Here is an 18,880-nt window from a genome sequence, read left to right as displayed (position 1 = left end):
AGATCAAAAGTACTGTATAATTACTATGGTCAGTAGGGATTGTGAAATTGTAATTGATATAGATCAGCCCTTTACTAATCACTCTTTTAGCTTCAATTTTAGGTATACTGCAATTTGGCTTTAGGTCCCCTTTGGCTTCTGCCATTAATCTTATGGATTAGATCATTAAACGGGTCCCTGTCTTCAAACCATTTTTTTTTAAACCATTGGTTTAATTTGGATGTATCTGTTTGTTTTGTGTCTTTACAGTTTGCCTTTCTTTCTCTAAATTGCATTTGATTTGTGCTGCTACTAGTATAAGACACTTTTCTCAAGTCCTTCAATGCCACTAAGTATATACAACGAATGGTTTGGTTGGTTGGGAAAACTGTCTGGAAAAGAAGCCTTACAGAAAACAACGATACATTTCAATTTAAGATAATTCCTAGTTTTTAGGCTGTGCTATAAAAGTCCTCTGTGGCAATATTTCGCCGTTTGTAACAACAATGAAAAACAAAAAAAATCCTACCAACGTTCACTTCTCACCAACCTGTAATAGTTTTATATTTACAGTTTGTTCCATTTTCCTTCATCTTTGCCCTGCAGGTTCCCTTGGTGATCTTGACGAGAATGAGGATACCACTCTTGACAACCTGGGCCTCTCAGGAGAGGAGGCAGAGGCCTCGGACCTAGATGATTCAGCAGCAGAAGGTGACAGCAGTAGTCCGCCATCCTACACACCACCGTACAATGAAGGTGAGATGATGCCCAGCACAAGCCTATAAAGCTGATTCAGCTTCACCAACAAGCATACTATGTATTTACAACACCTTAAAAAAAACATCCAAACACATTTTATCTTACATCCTGTTAATAGTAAATATGATGGTGAGTAAATTAACTTCTATTTTTTGTCTGATCTGTAGTGATCAAACAATCAACCACCACAAATGTTCAATTAACAATTATAAGTTGTTGATCACAAATTCTTGAAAAATTTGGAACCTACTAAAATAATATTTATTGAAAATCTTGACCTTTAGTTTAGGAATCTCTACTTTTGGTTTTCATAGTTTAGAAATCTATATCCTCAATTTAGACACCTCTACCTGTCACATGTGTAAAGAGCTGTTTAGACACCTGATTAATCTACATGTATTGATTATGAAATAACTTGAATAATTTGTCACCCATATACTTTTGTCCACATTTAGTTGACTAAAACAGTAACAATGGCCAGCTTTCCTTTTCAGCATTATGTACCTGCCTGTTGCCAGTACAAAGATCATTTTGGCAGTGAATAAAAAATCTTACTGAAACATGGCAACGTAAGTTTTCATTGGTTGTTTTTCACAGTTTCATTTTACATGCTGGTAACCAGCGCATATTATTCAGTTGAAAAATCAAAGTCCTCATCACATTTCCAGGAAGTTATTACCGGGCAGCTGCCATGCAGAACAATCGAGGTTGCATGCGTTTGTGTATGGCCATGATTCTCTCTGCATGTATGATTAATAATGGTTGATATTTCTCTCACTTCAAACCAGCCTCACCAGTCACCTCTGATTCTTTGCCATTGTTTTCCTTTTTGTAAAGCGAGCTCACTGGATAGTTTCTTTTCAGAACTTTGTCCTTTAAGCCTACTGGAACTGCAGCATATGGTCAAAACTCCGCCACCACAAACATAAACTAAAATATATATATTTTTTTTTTACTAAACTGCTGTTGATAAGTCGTCTGAAAAACTTGAGACTCAGACCACAAACAACCTGCTGTTTAAAAAGTGAATTCATTTTCTCAGTAACGCACATCCATTAAATACTAATAATATATGAATCAATATCAACACGCAGTCACTTGCATGACATTCTGAAACTAGCTGCAGCTCAAACTACTTTGTTTGTTTACATTTATTTTAGCAACGTTATGATAATACTGATTACCGTGATTATATCGATCACTTCAATAGGAATGTGAAACGCCGTACCATTCTAAATTTCACACTAAATAACCACGCCTCTCCATTCTAAAGCTTAGTTTGAGCTTTAGCAGATTGCCTTGACCTTGTTGCCATGTGATTGTCTTACTGTATGTGATTTTCCCCTTAAATTTGTAACCAATAGAGTGCCCCCTCATCATATTTTAAAAATATATCTACATTCTAAAAAAATCCTCAGGCTCAATCTAGAGACCGGTAAATCTGTCCCCTCAATGCACCTCTTATCCCATGCCTCCCGCTTGTACCGTCTGATAGCAGAGTGTTCAGTCATATTCTTTTGACTTATTCAAGATTTCTCTAGCTGTGTTTTTGTAATCTCAAAAATTCCTGCACTTGTGAAATTTTGGGGCTGGAAGTGATAAGCGTCTGTTGGTTCGGTCGGTTTGATAAAGCCATGGAAATTCTGTCAGGTGCTAATCGAGACAAGATTAGAGATTAGGAAAGTCTGTGTGTGCATGTGTGTGTGTGTGTGCGTGTGTGTGTGTGCATGCAAGAAAAGGGTAAGCGGTAGGTTATGGGAACGATGGAATATAAAAGAAAAAACATGTTCCTACTATGTTATTACTGAAGCGCCCTTGTCTGTTTTGTTTTACCATCTTTGTTCTATCCCTCCCCCAACATGGACCATCCCATCACACTCTTGATATACTCCTCCGTTCTCGAGAGTTCCTCAATTTCCCAGCGCTGTCATTATCAGTTCTCTATAAATCAGCCATGTTTGACGAACCTGCTCTTTCAACCTGGGATCAATACCAGGTCTTTATCTGGCCAGCGCTGGCTAATAAGGCAAGGTCTCTTATCCGCCATCTGGAAGAGAGAAAAAGAGAGACAATTGCTGACACACACATGCACACACACACACACAGGTGATAAGTGCCTCCGATAACTAGCAAGAAAAACACAATCTACCAGTAACACAAGCATGCATCCAGTTCTCTTCACTTCTCATTTTGTAGTAATTTTTTATTATTGCACACACACTCACGTGTACATTCTCCCTCTCTTTCTCTCTCTCTTTCTCTCCCTCTCTCTCTATCTCAGAATTTCTAAACCGCCGCAAACGTGTTCCGTTTTTACAAAAAACTTCAGTAATCATACTTGTAGATCACAGGAAGCCTGGCCGAAAGCTTACTGATTAGTCAATGTATGACCCAGTTTTGACCTCTGACTTTCATGTCCTTTTTAGAGCCAACCTCATTCATTTTTGAGCATTTTTTAAAGAGAAGTGTTTCAGAAGATGTATGGATGGACGTGGTATTAATTCACCACCAGAACTAATACGATGCAACAGTCTAGGATTGATGCATGTAGATTTTAAAGTTACATTTACTTTAGTGCCACGGAGAAAGAAGATTTTGCAAGCCTACCACCAATTTCTTCAGCAAAAGTGCAAGCAAAATGTCATCACAAACTAGTGGCAAAGTATGCACATTTCATTTAGTATGGATTATGTAGTCATTGATCCAGGGAATTTGTGATAAGGTGATTGTCTCCTTTGGGTATCTGTAGCAGAAAAAATGCATGTCAGTGTCCTGTACAGTCAGGTGCAACACATGGAGTTGACTAAAATTGCAAATTGTCTTTACTTACAAAAGATATTGCTAGAAATGTTATTTTCATTTTCAAGATATTTTAACATTTTTGACTAGTCTCTGATTTGAAATTCATCAGTTTGTTGTGTAGCCTACAGTTAATATCATATGAGGTGTTCATACATTTATTTAGGTTGACAGTCATAATGGCCCTCCGAAGAAAACGATGACGACGATGCGGTCACGACAAAAAAATAGTTTGACGGATCAGCAGTCATGGCTGACAGATGACCATTTCCATTCATATTCACACCAAAAGGCAATTTAGCATGTTTACTTCGGGGAAACAAATGTGATTAACTGTGGGAGAAACAGGTAGAACATGTAAACTACAATGTGCAAACCACCGCCCGTTTTTCTTTTGTCTTTTTTAAAGTACTGTAATTTTGATAAGTAGTTGAGGAGAGGGAATACTTTGCAGACCTTTGTGTTTTATTCAAAACCATTTTATGGCTTTATAGCCAGCAGAGAGTTAAGAGAGAAATTCAAGATACGGTGCTTGGCTATACTCCAATTGGGAATGTTTGGGCTCGTACATTCTCTTCTGCTACACCTTGGCCTCAAGAGACCGGATGCACGAGTGCCCTTTGTTTAAAATGGTGTGTGCACGAGATAGTTGACTCTTTTTTTTCTCCATAATATGTTAGTGATTCGCCAGACGCAAATGTATCTTTTTTTTTTTTGCATATTTGATTTACATTCTACCTACAAGCAGTAAACAGTGAATCATCTAAATACTCTTTAAGCTTTGCTCCACTAAGAAAAAAAACCACACAATTATTTTCCAAACTTGTTTTTATTGTTGTTTTTAATATTTTAACTGTTTTCCCTAAAGTGATGGACTGGACAAGGTGTTATTTAAAAAAACAGAAGCCAACTTTATTGAAATAATAGCTAGTATAAAAATGCTAAATTATCTTTTTAGGACATGCTTATGAAACGCTCTTCCTCGATGTGATTTTTCTCTTTTTTTCATTGATTGTTTTTATTACATTGAGTTTGTGGATAAATAATACCAGTCCACACTTTGATGCAACTGCTGCAAAGATTTCACCACATATCGATGGCAAGGTCACATCTAGTTTTTGTCACCCTGTGTCCAGCCATGACAGCATATGCAAGAAGGAAGAACTACACAGAGGGGCAGAATGAAAGCCAAAAAAAGAATTATAGAAATGAGTTAGGAGGTGAGATTGTTGGATGACTTTGCCCTGCCAGTTTGACAGGGGAAGTTGAGCTTATCAGATTGATGGAGACTGTCTTGAGACTGGGGGAGGGAGGGTTTTGGCAGAGAAGTGTCTGTCGACTCCTCCCGATACCTGCCTCCCTGTCTGAGATGATATGGGAGATAATATTGATAATATTAAATGCAATAACTGTGTCTCCAGCTCCCCTCCCACGCTTCATCCCCCGCGGGATAAAATCAATGTGCCATTCAATGTGATTTATAGCTGAAAATAATGGCACTATTTAGACGGGTGGGGGTATTTGTGTGTGTGTGTGTGTGTGCTTGTGTTTGCATTGTCCTTTGTTGTTGTACAGTATGTTGCTATGTAAAGTGGTAGCCGTCGGATGATTTGATGTGTGTGTATGGGTGTGAGAGTGGGAATGTTGCTTTATTTGATCAGATCTATCAATGGTTACATTATTAATGTTGGGTGTGCCTCGTGGTCATCTGGCCTTTTATGGTGGCTATTGATTGGACGCGATTGCTCTTTATCAAAGTGCCAGTGTTCGGGTAAACACGGCCTTTGTGCAGTCCAAGCTAAATTGTTGGAGGCTAAAAAAAAACATGCCGAGGTTAAAGTGGCTAAATCTTTAGTTACAGGTACTCATCCTCGTGTATTTTTTATTTTTTGGTCAATTGATAGAGCCAAGGAGAACTGGATCGTAACAAAACAAGTCTTCGAGCCTCACGTTAAGAATCCAGCCTTAGTATTTATTCATTCTGTACTTTGGCACAAAAAAAAGCGATGGTTTAGCATGCTGTTGCATACAATAAAGACTATTAAGGCCATAAAGATGGCAGGTGGTGTCGATTTAGAAAGGAAACGCCTTGAAAAAAAAAAGACAAACGTTAAAGACTTCTTAATTTGATACAACCCTTGTCCTGAATATGATGCAAGACTTCTTGAACAAGAAAAGAGTGATCTTTACTCAGATAGCCTGAGGTGATGTAACTATATATCGATCTAATCTTGACTAATCACGAGTTGTGCTAATAGGGAGGGGACGCGACCGTTTGATAAACAGACTGATAACAGCTCCACAGGCAAAGGTCACGAATACACATGCATGGATAAACACTTTGCATGACCACACACGTCAAGCCCATGCACACACACACACACACTGGTCAAATCATGTGCCAAACCACGCAAGGATCTCTTTGATCACTCTAATCAGCTTGATCAATGGCATCTATATCAGCGTTGATTGGAAATACACTGGTAGCCTCAATTTTTGCTAAATGTGACAGAGCAAGGGTAAGCTAGCGGTAAAGCGGGGAAAAAAAAAAAAAAAGCAAACCTGGAACATCCCCCGTTCCTCTACACTCTCACATTTCGGGATCGAGAGAGAAGAGTGGTGGCTAACGATAAAAATAAATAATGAGATACTGGCAGAAGACAAGTGGAAATATTGTTGCCTCAAAAATGAGGGAGGTGAAAACAGGAAGAGTGAACGCATCATCTCTGATTCTCCAGAGTTGTAGACGGAATGAAAGGGCCCGTTTCTGTGTGGCGAGGTGTTGTGTTACGCAGCTCAGGTAGTCATTTCACAGCAGCCTTTGATCAACAGACAGGAACAGCCACTGCCCAGACACATTCACACACATCACACGGGCAAATATCCAGAGTTTGCAAACACACACCAGATTAGGTCGATGACTGTCCAGATTTGAAAGCCAGTTATTATGAATGGTTTATTTAGTCTGAAGCTCATAGGAATTCTCACTAACGACTTGATGCGTCTTGTATCTAGATCCGAGGACACGGGACATTCATGGAGACCCGGATGAGGCAGACGAAGATGGGGATGAGCAACGTCTGCCACGCAGTGGTGGGAAAGAGGAAGATGAAGGGCAGGAAGAGGATGGGGTGTTGCAGTGGAGCGGTCCAGGTGAGTAGAGCCCCACACGTTCTCGTTGCATTGAGTTCAGGATCACTCTTAATGTCCTTGACAGTGACCTTGGCATTCAGTGTTGTTCATGTCATTGCTCCTAAAATGTGCAACTTTGAAGATCTCTTGGACAAGAAGTTTGAAGTCAATGAAATGATCACGTTCTAATGATGGTGTAAATTGTTGTGCCATCCCACGGTGGCGCCACTGTGCTTTCCTGAATCCTGCCCTCTGTCCCGTCAGGCTGCCGCATTAGTTCTCTGCTTATAAAACCATAAAAAGGATCATGTGATTACCTTCCTGCTTCATCTCCAAGTTCAAAAGATGTTTGAATGAACATATAAAAAATGCTTGTCGTAAAAAAAAAGCATTTCTGCTTCATCCCTTTTGTGGATACTTTTAATATAGCAATTGTCAGAAAGCAAATCAATGTAAACAAAAAATACACGTTATTGCTATGGTCAGTAATCTATCTGACAAAACGGTTCACCTTTTCTCACTTGTAGCGTCTCACCTTCAAATTATCCATCTGAAGCAGCCATGACGGTTCACAATTCAGACATGTCTTGCGTATTTGGATCATAGAGGCACGCACTTTAATCAGCATTCGACAGAAAAATAAGGAGAAAATCGGTTTTGCATAATAGCCTAAATCGGCGTCATCAGAAATCAATTAAAAAAATATATAAGAAAAAAAACATTCTCTTCTATTGTGTCACCGTCTTCCCATGTCCTTTCGGTTGTCCTACCTTGTCCCTTCTACAGATGTGAATACAACAGGGATGCAAATGTGTTCAACTCATAAACAACAACAGAAAACAGACACACAGAGCTAGAAGGAGATAACACGAAAAATACCTTTCTTATCGAGGTTTGTTTATTTTGCTGTTTCTTTTGTCTTCAATGAGTTAAACAGTGCACAAAGATTAGCACACCATTTCTCACTAGTTCCTTTTCAAGCTGTGTTTTTTTTACGTGTTTGCATGTTTGAGCATGTGTGTGTGTGAGTGTGTGTGTTTTAATTCCTCCAGTGGGGAAGAGAGGATGTGTTCATTATCGTCCTGTCCCAGCCTTGTCCTTTTAACAGTAATTGGAGCGATATTAATTGCTGCGTGGTGGCTGGTTGATGGTAGCACCATGATGCTGTACTGATATGGTCATTCGTGTTTTTTTTTTTTCTTTTTTACCCCCACACACACACACTCCTCCACGCAAACTAACTGGCGGCTGAGCGAGGTGGTGGAGTGGGGGAGAGAAAGGGAGAGAGATAGCCCCTCTATCAGCTCCGGAGCAGGCGCTGTCTTTATCAGGAGCACGATTGGCAAAAAGGAAACTTTGACCAGTCTGAATTTTTCTCTTATCGTCAAGCCTCCCCTTCCTCCATCGCTCCCTTCCTCCATTCATCCATCCATCCACCTTCTCCTCCTCTGGTCTCTCCATCACTTCCTGGCCTACAACTCCGCCAACCCGTCTTTCCTTCGCTGCTTCTTTTCTTCTCTTCTGGCCCGTCATTGTGGATAAGTGCCACCAGCCAATTGTACTCTTGTCCATACAAAATGCTCATCATGTATCAGACACTTCCCATAAGCGCATGAGAGAGAAAGTGTGTATTGGCTAGAATGGAAGTAAACAGGGTTTTATCTCCCCTGGGAGTGTTGGCATTCCACTCGTTTCTCATTCTTGTTGATTGTAGACACTGGCTTTAGGGACGAGAAGTTCCTAGTGTTTAATCTTATGGTGGTTTGCCGTTTACTTTGTGTCGAGTCGCTCGGGAGTGTCAACATTAACAACCTTTAATGCTGTGTCACAATGTTTATAGCTCGTTAACTTATTAATAACTACTAATGTGAACATTATAGAGTTGAATCCACTCTCTTCCAGACGCCGGTTGACCTCTGATATGATTTTTTTCCCCAAATGGAAATTGAGTCATTGCTATTTTATGTCATATTTTAAACCACAAGTGCATGAAGGCATTAAAGGGTTTTCTGTTTTCACTTTTCCACAATCTTTGCTGTCATACAAATGTCGAGAAAACTGTGAACATTTTCATGTTAAATGAATGATTCTTTTACTCAATAATTCAGTGGTGAACCTGCAGAAGGAGTTAATGTCAGCTAAGGCGCCACGTATAAAGACTAAAATGGATATCCGACTGAATTATACTGAATTCCATTATATCAAAATACGAACTGTACAATTTCAGAAGCATTCCGCTTTCGAAGTTCCACTTGAAGGTTCCACTTGAAGGCACTGGACAACAAATGTCCTTTTATTGCAGTCACTATTTCTAAGGAATGACATTTTCTAATAAACTATACCTACCGCCGTGTTCCAATGCACTGAAATGCAATCATATACAGATTACAGATTATATACAGCAGTCAATTACTGCATAATGCAGCCAGCTTGAGCTCTCTTAAAACAGTTGTTTTTCCTCGTTTGCTTTTTTTTTTGGCTCTCTTTCAATGATCTTACACTGCCGCGCAGACTCCCATTCCTTATTTGGCATCCACCTAAGGTTTGTGTGTTTTCCCCACAATTCAGTTTATTTTAACGTGCGGGATTGTTGAATAGCAATCTTGTATTTGCCCTTTCTACTGTAACCATATGAAGTCTCTTAATTTATCTAACTGCCATTGCCAGTGATCAGGGACATTTTTAATTTCTTTATAATTAATTATCTCCTTTTGTTACACACAAATAGTATTTGATCGCTGGAAAGCATTTTTCATTCAATATATTCGAGACTGTTGTATGTGGTACTCTAAACCGCTTATATTAATTTTAGACTGTCGTCAACAATTTTCTTTTCATGATTACTTGCTGCAGAGTGAGGAACAAGACAATGACTTAGTGGCCTCTGCCGATATAATAAAATACATAAATTAAAGTAGTGATAATTCAGAATGGATTAGTGAGTCCAGCAATTTTCACTTCTCGGATGTGTACTCTATTGTGAAACAATCAAGATGACATCTGCCTGCTGCAGCACTGTGTGTGTATCTGCGTGTGTGTTCTCGTGCCATTTTGATCGCGCACTGGCAGCGAGGTGCCTTAAGAAAGGTCTAGGTGGGAGCCGCTTCCTATCAGGAATGATATGATTTGCTAAAGCTGCCATTTTTAATCTACAGTTTGTCCATATTGCATGATATGCAAAATAAATTATGAAGTGAAGGGGAAAAAAAACTATCTTTCGAATGACCTTGCAGGCTTGACGGTTCGATATTTTCTCCCTCGCAGCTTTAACTTCTTGATATGCAAATGGTGTCACAGTAATCCCTTGTCGTTTGCTAGCTGGCTGCCTGGCAGTCTCCCCACTTGCTCGCCTTCTAACGCCATTGTCAGTGGCCAAAGACAATCTCCATCTAAACAGTAAAAGTGCTTCATGTCCTTACTATACAATTGCAAGCTGATGAACAACACAGTGATGAATTATCAAATTCACAAGCTCTCATAAAAAAGATAACCTTGATGTCTGTGGTACAAACCTGTGAGGTCAAACTGCTATTCCCAGTTTCTACTTGTCATTATAGATTTGAATATGAGAAGCCATTGTCATTGATGGGGCAAATCTACACCGCTGAAGAAACGTACATTTGCACAATTTCACAAAATGGAAGAAATAATATATTCAACTTTTATGATAGACCTTCGATTTGTTTGAAATGTGTTATTTATGAAATCATGACTATAACAATATCTGCCATTCTATTATACTTGTAGTATGATAATACCTGTCATTTTATTAACACATTTTAGTTTTCCAATTTTATGATGTGTGGCAAGGATAGCAAAGAATAGCCTGACGGAGCCCTTTAAAGATAAACAGCCTTTGAAAGTGTCAACTATGCAAGCAAGTCAGCCAAGTAAGACATATCGTCCAGCTTGGCATTTATCCATCTCAGCACAGGGTTTTAAATTACCAGGGTTCCGCTAGCTACTTTAATAAGCACGAGTAATATTTACTAGGTCCTGTGGAAATTGCATTATCATACTGTATAAAATTCCGTGCTGTATATGGGCACATGAGGATACATTCCATTTGTCACAGTCAATGATACTTTACATCCTCTTTTGCCTTACAAAAATAAGGCCCTCAGCTGTAGAGCTAAATCCAAGTATAGCTTTCATGACCATTTGTTGCCAAGACAACTATAGGCAACGCTTGGGGTTGATTACTTGTTGAGCCTTGCAAACGCAAAATGCGAAGTGCACCCGAGCCCCGATAAACAGTGCGAGCTTTATTTCCGTTCAGCAGCACTTCATCACCCAAGCCGTCGAATTCATTGAAAATGCAGTGAATGTGCTCACAGACACATTTCGATTTATTTTTTTGTATGTTTTCGCACTCGACGACACCCATTTATTGATATACAGTACATTTTCCGTGGTACTTTCCCTTTAAAGGGACAGGTGAGGTGAAGGTGAGGGAGCGTGGCCCTTATAGAAACGGTGAGGAATAAAGAATATTGAGTTTAGAGCGCAGAGATAATGAGGGGTTTAAATGGGTGAGGGATTAAAGATCAATGAGAGACACAGATGAGGGGTGAGAGATTTAAGAGGGCCAATTCAGATAGCGAAATTAGAGGTGAACGATGGGAAGTGGCTCGGGTTCAGAGTTGGAAGGCTGAGGGAGATATCATTTGTCTCGATGCTGCTGTTAAATGAAGTACCTTAAGTAGATCACATTTCAGCTTGGCTGTCAATTTAATATTCTCTTTTATCATAGCCATTCTCGAAATGGGACATTTTTGTAGAGAGTTGGAAGGAACAGATGAAGGAACATTTTAAGATTGATTTTAAGATTTTTTTTTAAATATATATATACTTTTTCTTGGTTTATCTTCCTTTTGTTTTCAAGTATTTTTGTGGAAGGACCAAAACTCAAGTATACTGGAAAAGAATACAGTTCCAGAATAACCGTGAGTTGCATGAGAGTTGAGCTGACCTACATCCATCCATCTCTTGCAAACGTGGAGGTTACTGGGCTCCAACTATCTCCTTGCACCATATCTCCAACCAGCAGACTCACTTGCATCTCAGGTGAAGGGTACCACTCTGCTAGCTGTCAATTTGAGATGTCAGTCGAAATGGCACAGGATGCTGATTGGCTGTCACACCACCAGAGGGCTTGTCTTGTCAGTATGGGTCATACTTGAAGGAGATTGGGAAGTTTGGCTTGGCAAAATTGTCAGTAAGTTTCCCCTTCAAGATTGTAAACCCACAATGGCTACTTCTGTGATTTGAAATGGACACAAGTTAAATACAAAATACAAATCTACTGAAATTAACAAGGTACTTGCCTATTATTGTTATTGCCCTTGTTTTTTGTTGTAAAATGTCAATGTTTGGTAAAAGAAAGGTTGGCAGGAAAATATTTAGTCAAGGTTATCAACTTACCATCATTATCATCAGTCTCAGTTTTGTCCATGACGATGTTGTTTAATAATTCTGTTGAACTAGAAAAAAAGGCAATGCAATATTGTCATTACTATATTTTCTTTCAACAGTTTGAAAATGTCAGTGACCATTGCAGGCTTTCTTTCTTTTTTTAATGAGTGGCTGCCAACATTTTAGCCTACCCGTCATGGTTGCAGGCTTTTGTTGCTCAGTGTCATAAGTACTAAAACATTGTTGTTCTATGTCCATCATAATTGGCCATCATAATTCTGCGATTCAAATGAATAGATTATTTGATTAAATCCTTTCTTTATGTTTTTTGTACATGTTCTGGACATCTGGATTGATATCAGTGTCGTACTGCCCTGTGAGAACGTATGCACGAGAGGTCTTAGTGGATTTATCACACTTACTTATCGCCGATGTTCTTGTTTTCAAACTAGTTGAGACTAAAGAAAGCACAGGTGCTCGTTGCAGCCAAGCAGTAATCTACAGTCGGCACATCCACTTGTTTGGCCCAGATGGTATTTTGGCCTTGAACAAATGTTCATAATGGTAAATGCCTCGTGGAGTGTTTGAGGATATCTTCCATGTTCCCGTGATCTTAACATCATTTTGCGACCAGAACCCCCATTTCTGATCCATTTGAATTGAGGTTAATTGTTTTCTTGATACTTAATTGCAAATAAAATTCATACCCTTCTTATCCACACAACCCTCAATTATTGCCATAAGATCTAGTCATCTTAAAATTGATATAAAAGATTCCATTTTTTAAAGCACCTCTCCAGTCGGGTCACAGGTGAACTGTTGCCTCAGCTTACTATGGGTGAGAAGCGAGGTATTAACTGGACTGGTCGACATCGAATCACACAGCCATGTAGAAAATTCTATGTTTGACTTTTACACCATAGACATGCATAAGAGAAAATCGAGTCTTTCTGGTCAAAGTTCATTTCTGGTCATTTCAGCTGTTAAATCATGTTCTGTATTCCTCTTGGCTGCAGCCCTTGCCTTTCCTGACATGACTGACAAATGATGCTCTCTTCTCTCCAACATCTCTCTCCAGCCTGTCTGTGAGGTGTCACTCACCTCATTCTTTCCCAAGACACAATTTGCTCATCATCTTTGATGTTTCTGTGGCATCCAGAGAACATGGGGGACCTACGAACTTTATATCATCACAACACTTTAAAAGTGAAGCTCCTCTAGCATAAAATTATTCATATATTGTATTTTATATAAAAAATAATTTACTATTATGGGTGATAGGCATTAATAATTTTTTTTTACAAATTTCAAATTGATTAATATAATTCAGTGATTCACACAATGTGAATAAATCAATGAATATCAAACCACTTGAGTACAAATGAAGAACAATTGCAGCAAAGATCTCCGCCTGGCTAACAAAGACACGCGCGAGGCGTTGAAGAGCGATGAGATTGTGCCGCAGTGGCATAACTACTTTGATTTCCCATACTTGCCTTTGCTCTGTCAGTTCATCAAATACAAATCAGCATTTAAAATTCCACAATTCGTGCGAACAATTCAGTGATAAGGCAACATGATGTGATTTTGAAATGATATATTCTATACGTTCTTGTTTTCAAACGTATTAATTTTGTAGGCAAAAACATTCAATCGCTGTAAGGGGTGCAGGCTATATAAACGGTTGCTGCTCTATATGAATCGATCTCACTGAAGATTGGAGGGTCAATGCCTTCAAAGAATAATTGCAATAATCATCCAAACTCTAAAATCTTCTCTTCAAAATCAAAACTTCTGAGCCACCATTAAAGCACTAGAGGCTTTTGTCCACAGTATCTTTGCACTCTTTCTAGATATGGACACGGTCTGTCTTTAAGGGTCCCTCTCATGTTGTGTTCGTTTGTTCTTTCTTCCCTTTCTGGTTGCTTCTATTTAATTGTTGAACCTCTAAATGACCCTGAGCATGTCGAGCGAGTCTGTCACTCTTTAACTTTTCTATGTTTCCTTTCCTGACCGCTGCCGATACTGGTTTGATTGAAACATCCTTTTTCGTTGAATGCCAGAAGGAGTTTTTAAAGCAGACATGAATTAATTATCAGAGTCACATAGCATACAATTAATTTTGTGGCTTTGCCTCAATCTTTTTCCCCCCTCATTCTGTCTGTGCTTGGAGAATGTCAAGTAACATTTTCTAATTAATTTATGTGATTATCAGGGATAGTTTCTAGAAGGTCGTCACTTTCAATTTGTGACAGGCTACAGCTGAACAAAAAGGGACGGCTGATGAAAATGGAGGCCAGGCTGTGATTTAGCGACTGGCTGAAATCCTAAAACACATGCTTGGAGGGACTTACATTGTCTTGATCTCTCCGATTCAAAGTTTCACAGCTGATTTACTCTTCACCCAAGTCACAAGAGTGACGCTACTTGAAAGATCCTATTAGCATTTCTGACTCCGGAACAATGACTGACTCATTATTAACGGGTTTGAGGAGAAAAGGTCCAAAGACGACATCACGGACTCAAAGCTAGCAACTCGGAAAAGTGGGCTGTAAAGATGGACATTCATGCTGAAAATTACGAGCATCTGTTATCAGCAAGCATGGAGTTACCTTCCGGCGAGAGCTGGGGTACAGTCTACCAGAAACCCTTTCACACCTATGGCCAATTTAAATTCTTCAATTAATCTAAGAAGCAGGATTTGGGGATGTGGGGCAGATACACATAGATTATTTTCTTAAAATAATACCACATCAGTAAAGAGAACATTTAGTCTGTTCACGAGTCTGCTATCTTCCGTGTTTTTTTAGTTTTGTTAGGGTTAAGTGTGTGTGCGATGTAATTGCCCAGACTACAGCACTTACTGTTGATCAAGACAGATATTGCCGTTTTAACTAATTGGCTCGGCCATGCTGTTAATTTATCAACTGAAAAACAGTATTGTAAACTAATGTGCACATTACCAGCATGTGAAAAACCACAATAGTAAAGTTATTTTTGGCATCCATACATCATGTGATTAAATGATGATACTTTATATTATAATGATTGGATGGATGTATAGGGGCATAACAAAAAAATGTTTTGAACTGGCAAACCTTTTTTTTAAAGATGTGAGTGCATTGAATCAAACCGTGTATAATCGTTCCACTTTGGACTATATCGACGTAGATGTTAAATTGTCTTTTATTGGAGAGCGATATCTTGGGAGGAAATGGAACTTTTACAGTACTAATAAATTAATTCCAGCGTATGTAAATTTATAACACAAAAATTAATTTCGTCAAACCCTCTTAAACTGAGCCAAAAAGAATGTCAAAAGCAATCGTAATCCCACTGAGTTGAACCAAATCAAATCGCTCCACTTTGAAATCAAACAGTCTTTGAATCATTTCACAACCCACATATCGAAAACCGTATCGAATCGTCTTTTGTGGATTTGTGGAGTACTAATTGTAATCAATCTTTCAGTATTGTACGGATTGGCAATCCAATTACATTTCCTTAATTTTGACCTAAATTAAGCGTGACTCTTTCCCTTCTACACTGAAACAGCCTACTGTGGAGTGCTTCATTTTGAGTTTCTGTGATTTTGTGTATGTTAAAGTCTGTATCCAATGGCACACAAGTAACAAGCTATTGGTAACAACATACTAAAATGTGCCAGCGCATCTTTTATCAACAGATTTCAAATGTGATATTGTGGTTGATAATGGGATTTTCTCATGGCCCACACAACAAGGTCAAAGAATAGTTGTTGTTGTTACTACTGTCAAACAACATCTCACCAGCAGTTGATATGAACACAATTTTTTTTTCTGCTTAATGTCAGTGGCAGCAAGGTAACTTGGTCCGTCTTCACTTCCTTCCTCTTCTGAATAAAAAATGCTTTTAGTTTTTTTTGCCCCTTTCATTTTATCTTTCTTTGCATATTTGTGAATTTGCATGTTTGCTTCTTGCTCTTTTCTGGTAGTGTATGTATTTTGTAGATAAAAGTTCAGCAGTGCAGTTAAGAGAAATTAGTTGGGTAAACAGTGGTAAATGTCAATGATAAAGTTCTGTTGAAGCTCATCTGATTAGCGAGGCTACGCAGGTGTCTTATCTTGACTGTGCAACAGAGGGTAAAATGGAAATGATTGCGTGGTCCTGAGCAGTAGATGCCTATCCCAGAAATGCGTATCTGCCACTGAGCTCATCCTGCTGGACTCTCGGCTGCAACGTGGAAGATCATGATGAGAGAATAACAAGGAGAAAACGAAAAGCAATTAGACCTTTCTTGTTTTTTCCGATGATGCCTTTTATAGAACAGAATTGCCATGAGAGTTAGAAGTAATACAAAGATCATGTATTTGAATACTTTTGTAAGCTTTAAAAGCCTCTTTTAGCAGTGTTAAATGGTGTCATGGGGATTCACTATAGTACCATTTTGACACAAACGGAAAAAATTAACTTAGGGCATGGATCAATCTGCATTAACAAATTATGTATCGGCTCAGACGCATTGTGACATACATTGGCATGACAGTCAACACATTTTTAGTGTTTTTAGTCAAGCTAATTTACTGTTAAACATTGAAACCACAATTGATGGAGTTTATTTGCTCCTGCAAAATGTTTTTTTTCTGTCATCATTTTCAAAAATATTTCTGAAATGGCTGATTTATGTGCTCTTGCTCACTTTTTTGCAATGTGGCAAAAAGTTCCTTAGTGAGGGAATGTCATCCTTCTGGTAAGGAAGGAGCCTTAGTTGGCATGCTAAGCTGAGATTCTGGCCAGATATACTTGGGCTCACCTTTTTATACATATTGTTAACTATATTTATCTAACTTGAGCTCCTCAGAATTGCAAGCGGACTGTCGAGTACAGGACAAACTGACAGTAGCAGGCATAATGAAAATGTTAATGCTATTTCTTTAAATTTTGCTCATTACTATATTAATTTCTTAGTGTGAGTGTAAGAAAACGAGAGAGAAGGACGGGTCAGGATTTTACTGTGAAAATCCACATTGTTTAACCCAAAACTATTAGTGAGGGGTCGGAGCAGCACCTTGATAAAGATTTCCTGTTGTACCGTGTCAAAAAATCAATAGCTCTGCCGTGATCTTCTCATTTGATATCAACAATAGTCCTTTCTAATCAATTAGCTGGAATAGAGGAAAGGATCAGTGTGAGGTTGCTCCTTTGTGAGACTCATTACTTTGTAAGCTGTCATTTAGTAAAGACGTGTATTGTGAGATAGACTTGCAAAGCCTTCAGTGTCTTTTTGGTCATCTGCATTTGACAGAGTGGTTGGTCAAAGCATATTGGCTAATATTCAATTAAAAAGATGAGAGTTAATGTTAGTTTAAAAACAGAATTTGTCCTAATTTACTCTCACACTAACATGTTTCAGAAAGAAATGAAATGTTCATTTACAGGCCTTTTAAGATGGAAATGGTTTTAGCCTTTGGGTAAGACTGCAGTTTCTATTTCTACACAGAGTCATGGACAGTTTCCACACATAGGAGTAGATAAGTAGTAGATTGCATTCCATTTGCAAGTTGCTTTTTGTTTTTGCAGTTGTTCATTTAACTTTTCTTGAAAGAATTCACTTATATACAAGTGCCTAAATCTTTTGGATCAAATCTGATAACGTCTCGTTGCTGACGTACCGTACTTTGCTTGGAAACACCAATAAGTTATAAAAACTTACCTGGGTTCTTATAATTTTTTCAAAAGATGATGATAATTATAATCAGTTTAACGATTGAGTCGGATTGTATATATGTATAAGATAATATCCTTACATCATTTTTTATTATTATTTGGTCAATTCACACTGAAAATTCCTATGTGGAGTAAAATATTTAAGTCACAGTAAGAAAAGTTACTGACATGATTGTAAACAATTCCAATGTATGATTTGGAACTAGCCGTTCATGAATCTTTCAAACATACAGTGAATCTGTTAATCATCATCATCCCCTGACAAAGATGGAATGGTTAACGTTATAACAACAAAAATAATGCAAAGGTGCTGCTCAGGAAGTCCACTCAAGATCCCATCTTCCAGGATTTCCTTCACACAATGGTAATGTCCCCAGCTCTTTCCAACCCCCAAATCATAGTTAATCGCGTCATTTGTTTAAATTAATAGCAGACTGATTGTTTTATTGTGTTGGCTCAGCGCAGACCTGGGTGCTACACTGGCTGCTGGAGCATCCATATTGATAACGCAGTGTGTGTGTGTGCATGTGTGTGAGTGTGCTTGTGTGTGTGCGAGTGTTTTTTTTACATTGTAGCAGAGCTGTTTTATATTGATAACAAGCCCATGCTGTCTTGTGTGTCTGTTCTTTTTTTTGAATGGGTCATCAAGCAATGACAGAGAAATAGTACGCACAGTTTGTGTACCGTTTATGGGGATAGTATCATACAGTGCAGTGAGGGTAGCATGCAGTCATATTGATAAGGACTGTCAGGTTATTGCTCAGGTCTATGGTGAGCAAGGGGGGTAATTAAAAGGGATTAAGATTTTTGCAGGCCTCATGGTATCCCAGCAAACACAGTAAACCTGTTGGGATTAGCAAAACGGAGTCATTAGTGGAGGTGTTCAAAGCATCCGAAAAGAGTCTTTTATTAAGCGGACCTCCTTGACAGGGACATAATCTACATTTGATTATGCTGCTTTAATTAACCTACTTGGTTCCATCATTTGCATTTATTTATTCACTATGTACATTGCCTTGTGGTTTAATCAGCTGAATAATGATAACAGTGATTCTTAATATGAAATACAGAAAAGTTTTTTTCTAATTAT

At 38.5% G+C, this 18,880-nt stretch overlaps 1 protein-coding gene across 2 annotated transcripts in view; it reads left to right on the top strand.

The window, feature by feature from the left end:
* Positions 1-18,880, top strand: part of zfpm1 (zinc finger protein, FOG family member 1) — a 70,349-nt gene that overhangs the window by 31,227 nt on the left and 20,242 nt on the right. For both annotated transcript variants that reach the window (XM_088379413.1, XM_088379412.1), the window contains exons 2-3: positions 586-735; positions 6,553-6,690. In XM_088379413.1, the coding sequence (XP_088235539.1) occupies positions 586-735; positions 6,553-6,690 (288 nt within the window). The remainder of the gene's footprint in view (positions 1-585; positions 736-6,552; positions 6,691-18,880) is intronic.

The sequence above is a fragment of the Syngnathus floridae genome, chromosome 6 (genome assembly GCF_059516105.1).
Source record: "Syngnathus floridae isolate MCC-2025c chromosome 6, RoL_Sflo_1.0, whole genome shotgun sequence".
Classification (NCBI taxonomy): domain Eukaryota; kingdom Metazoa; phylum Chordata; class Actinopteri; order Syngnathiformes; family Syngnathidae; genus Syngnathus; species Syngnathus floridae.
This window is presented reverse-complemented; position numbering and strand designations above follow the sequence as displayed.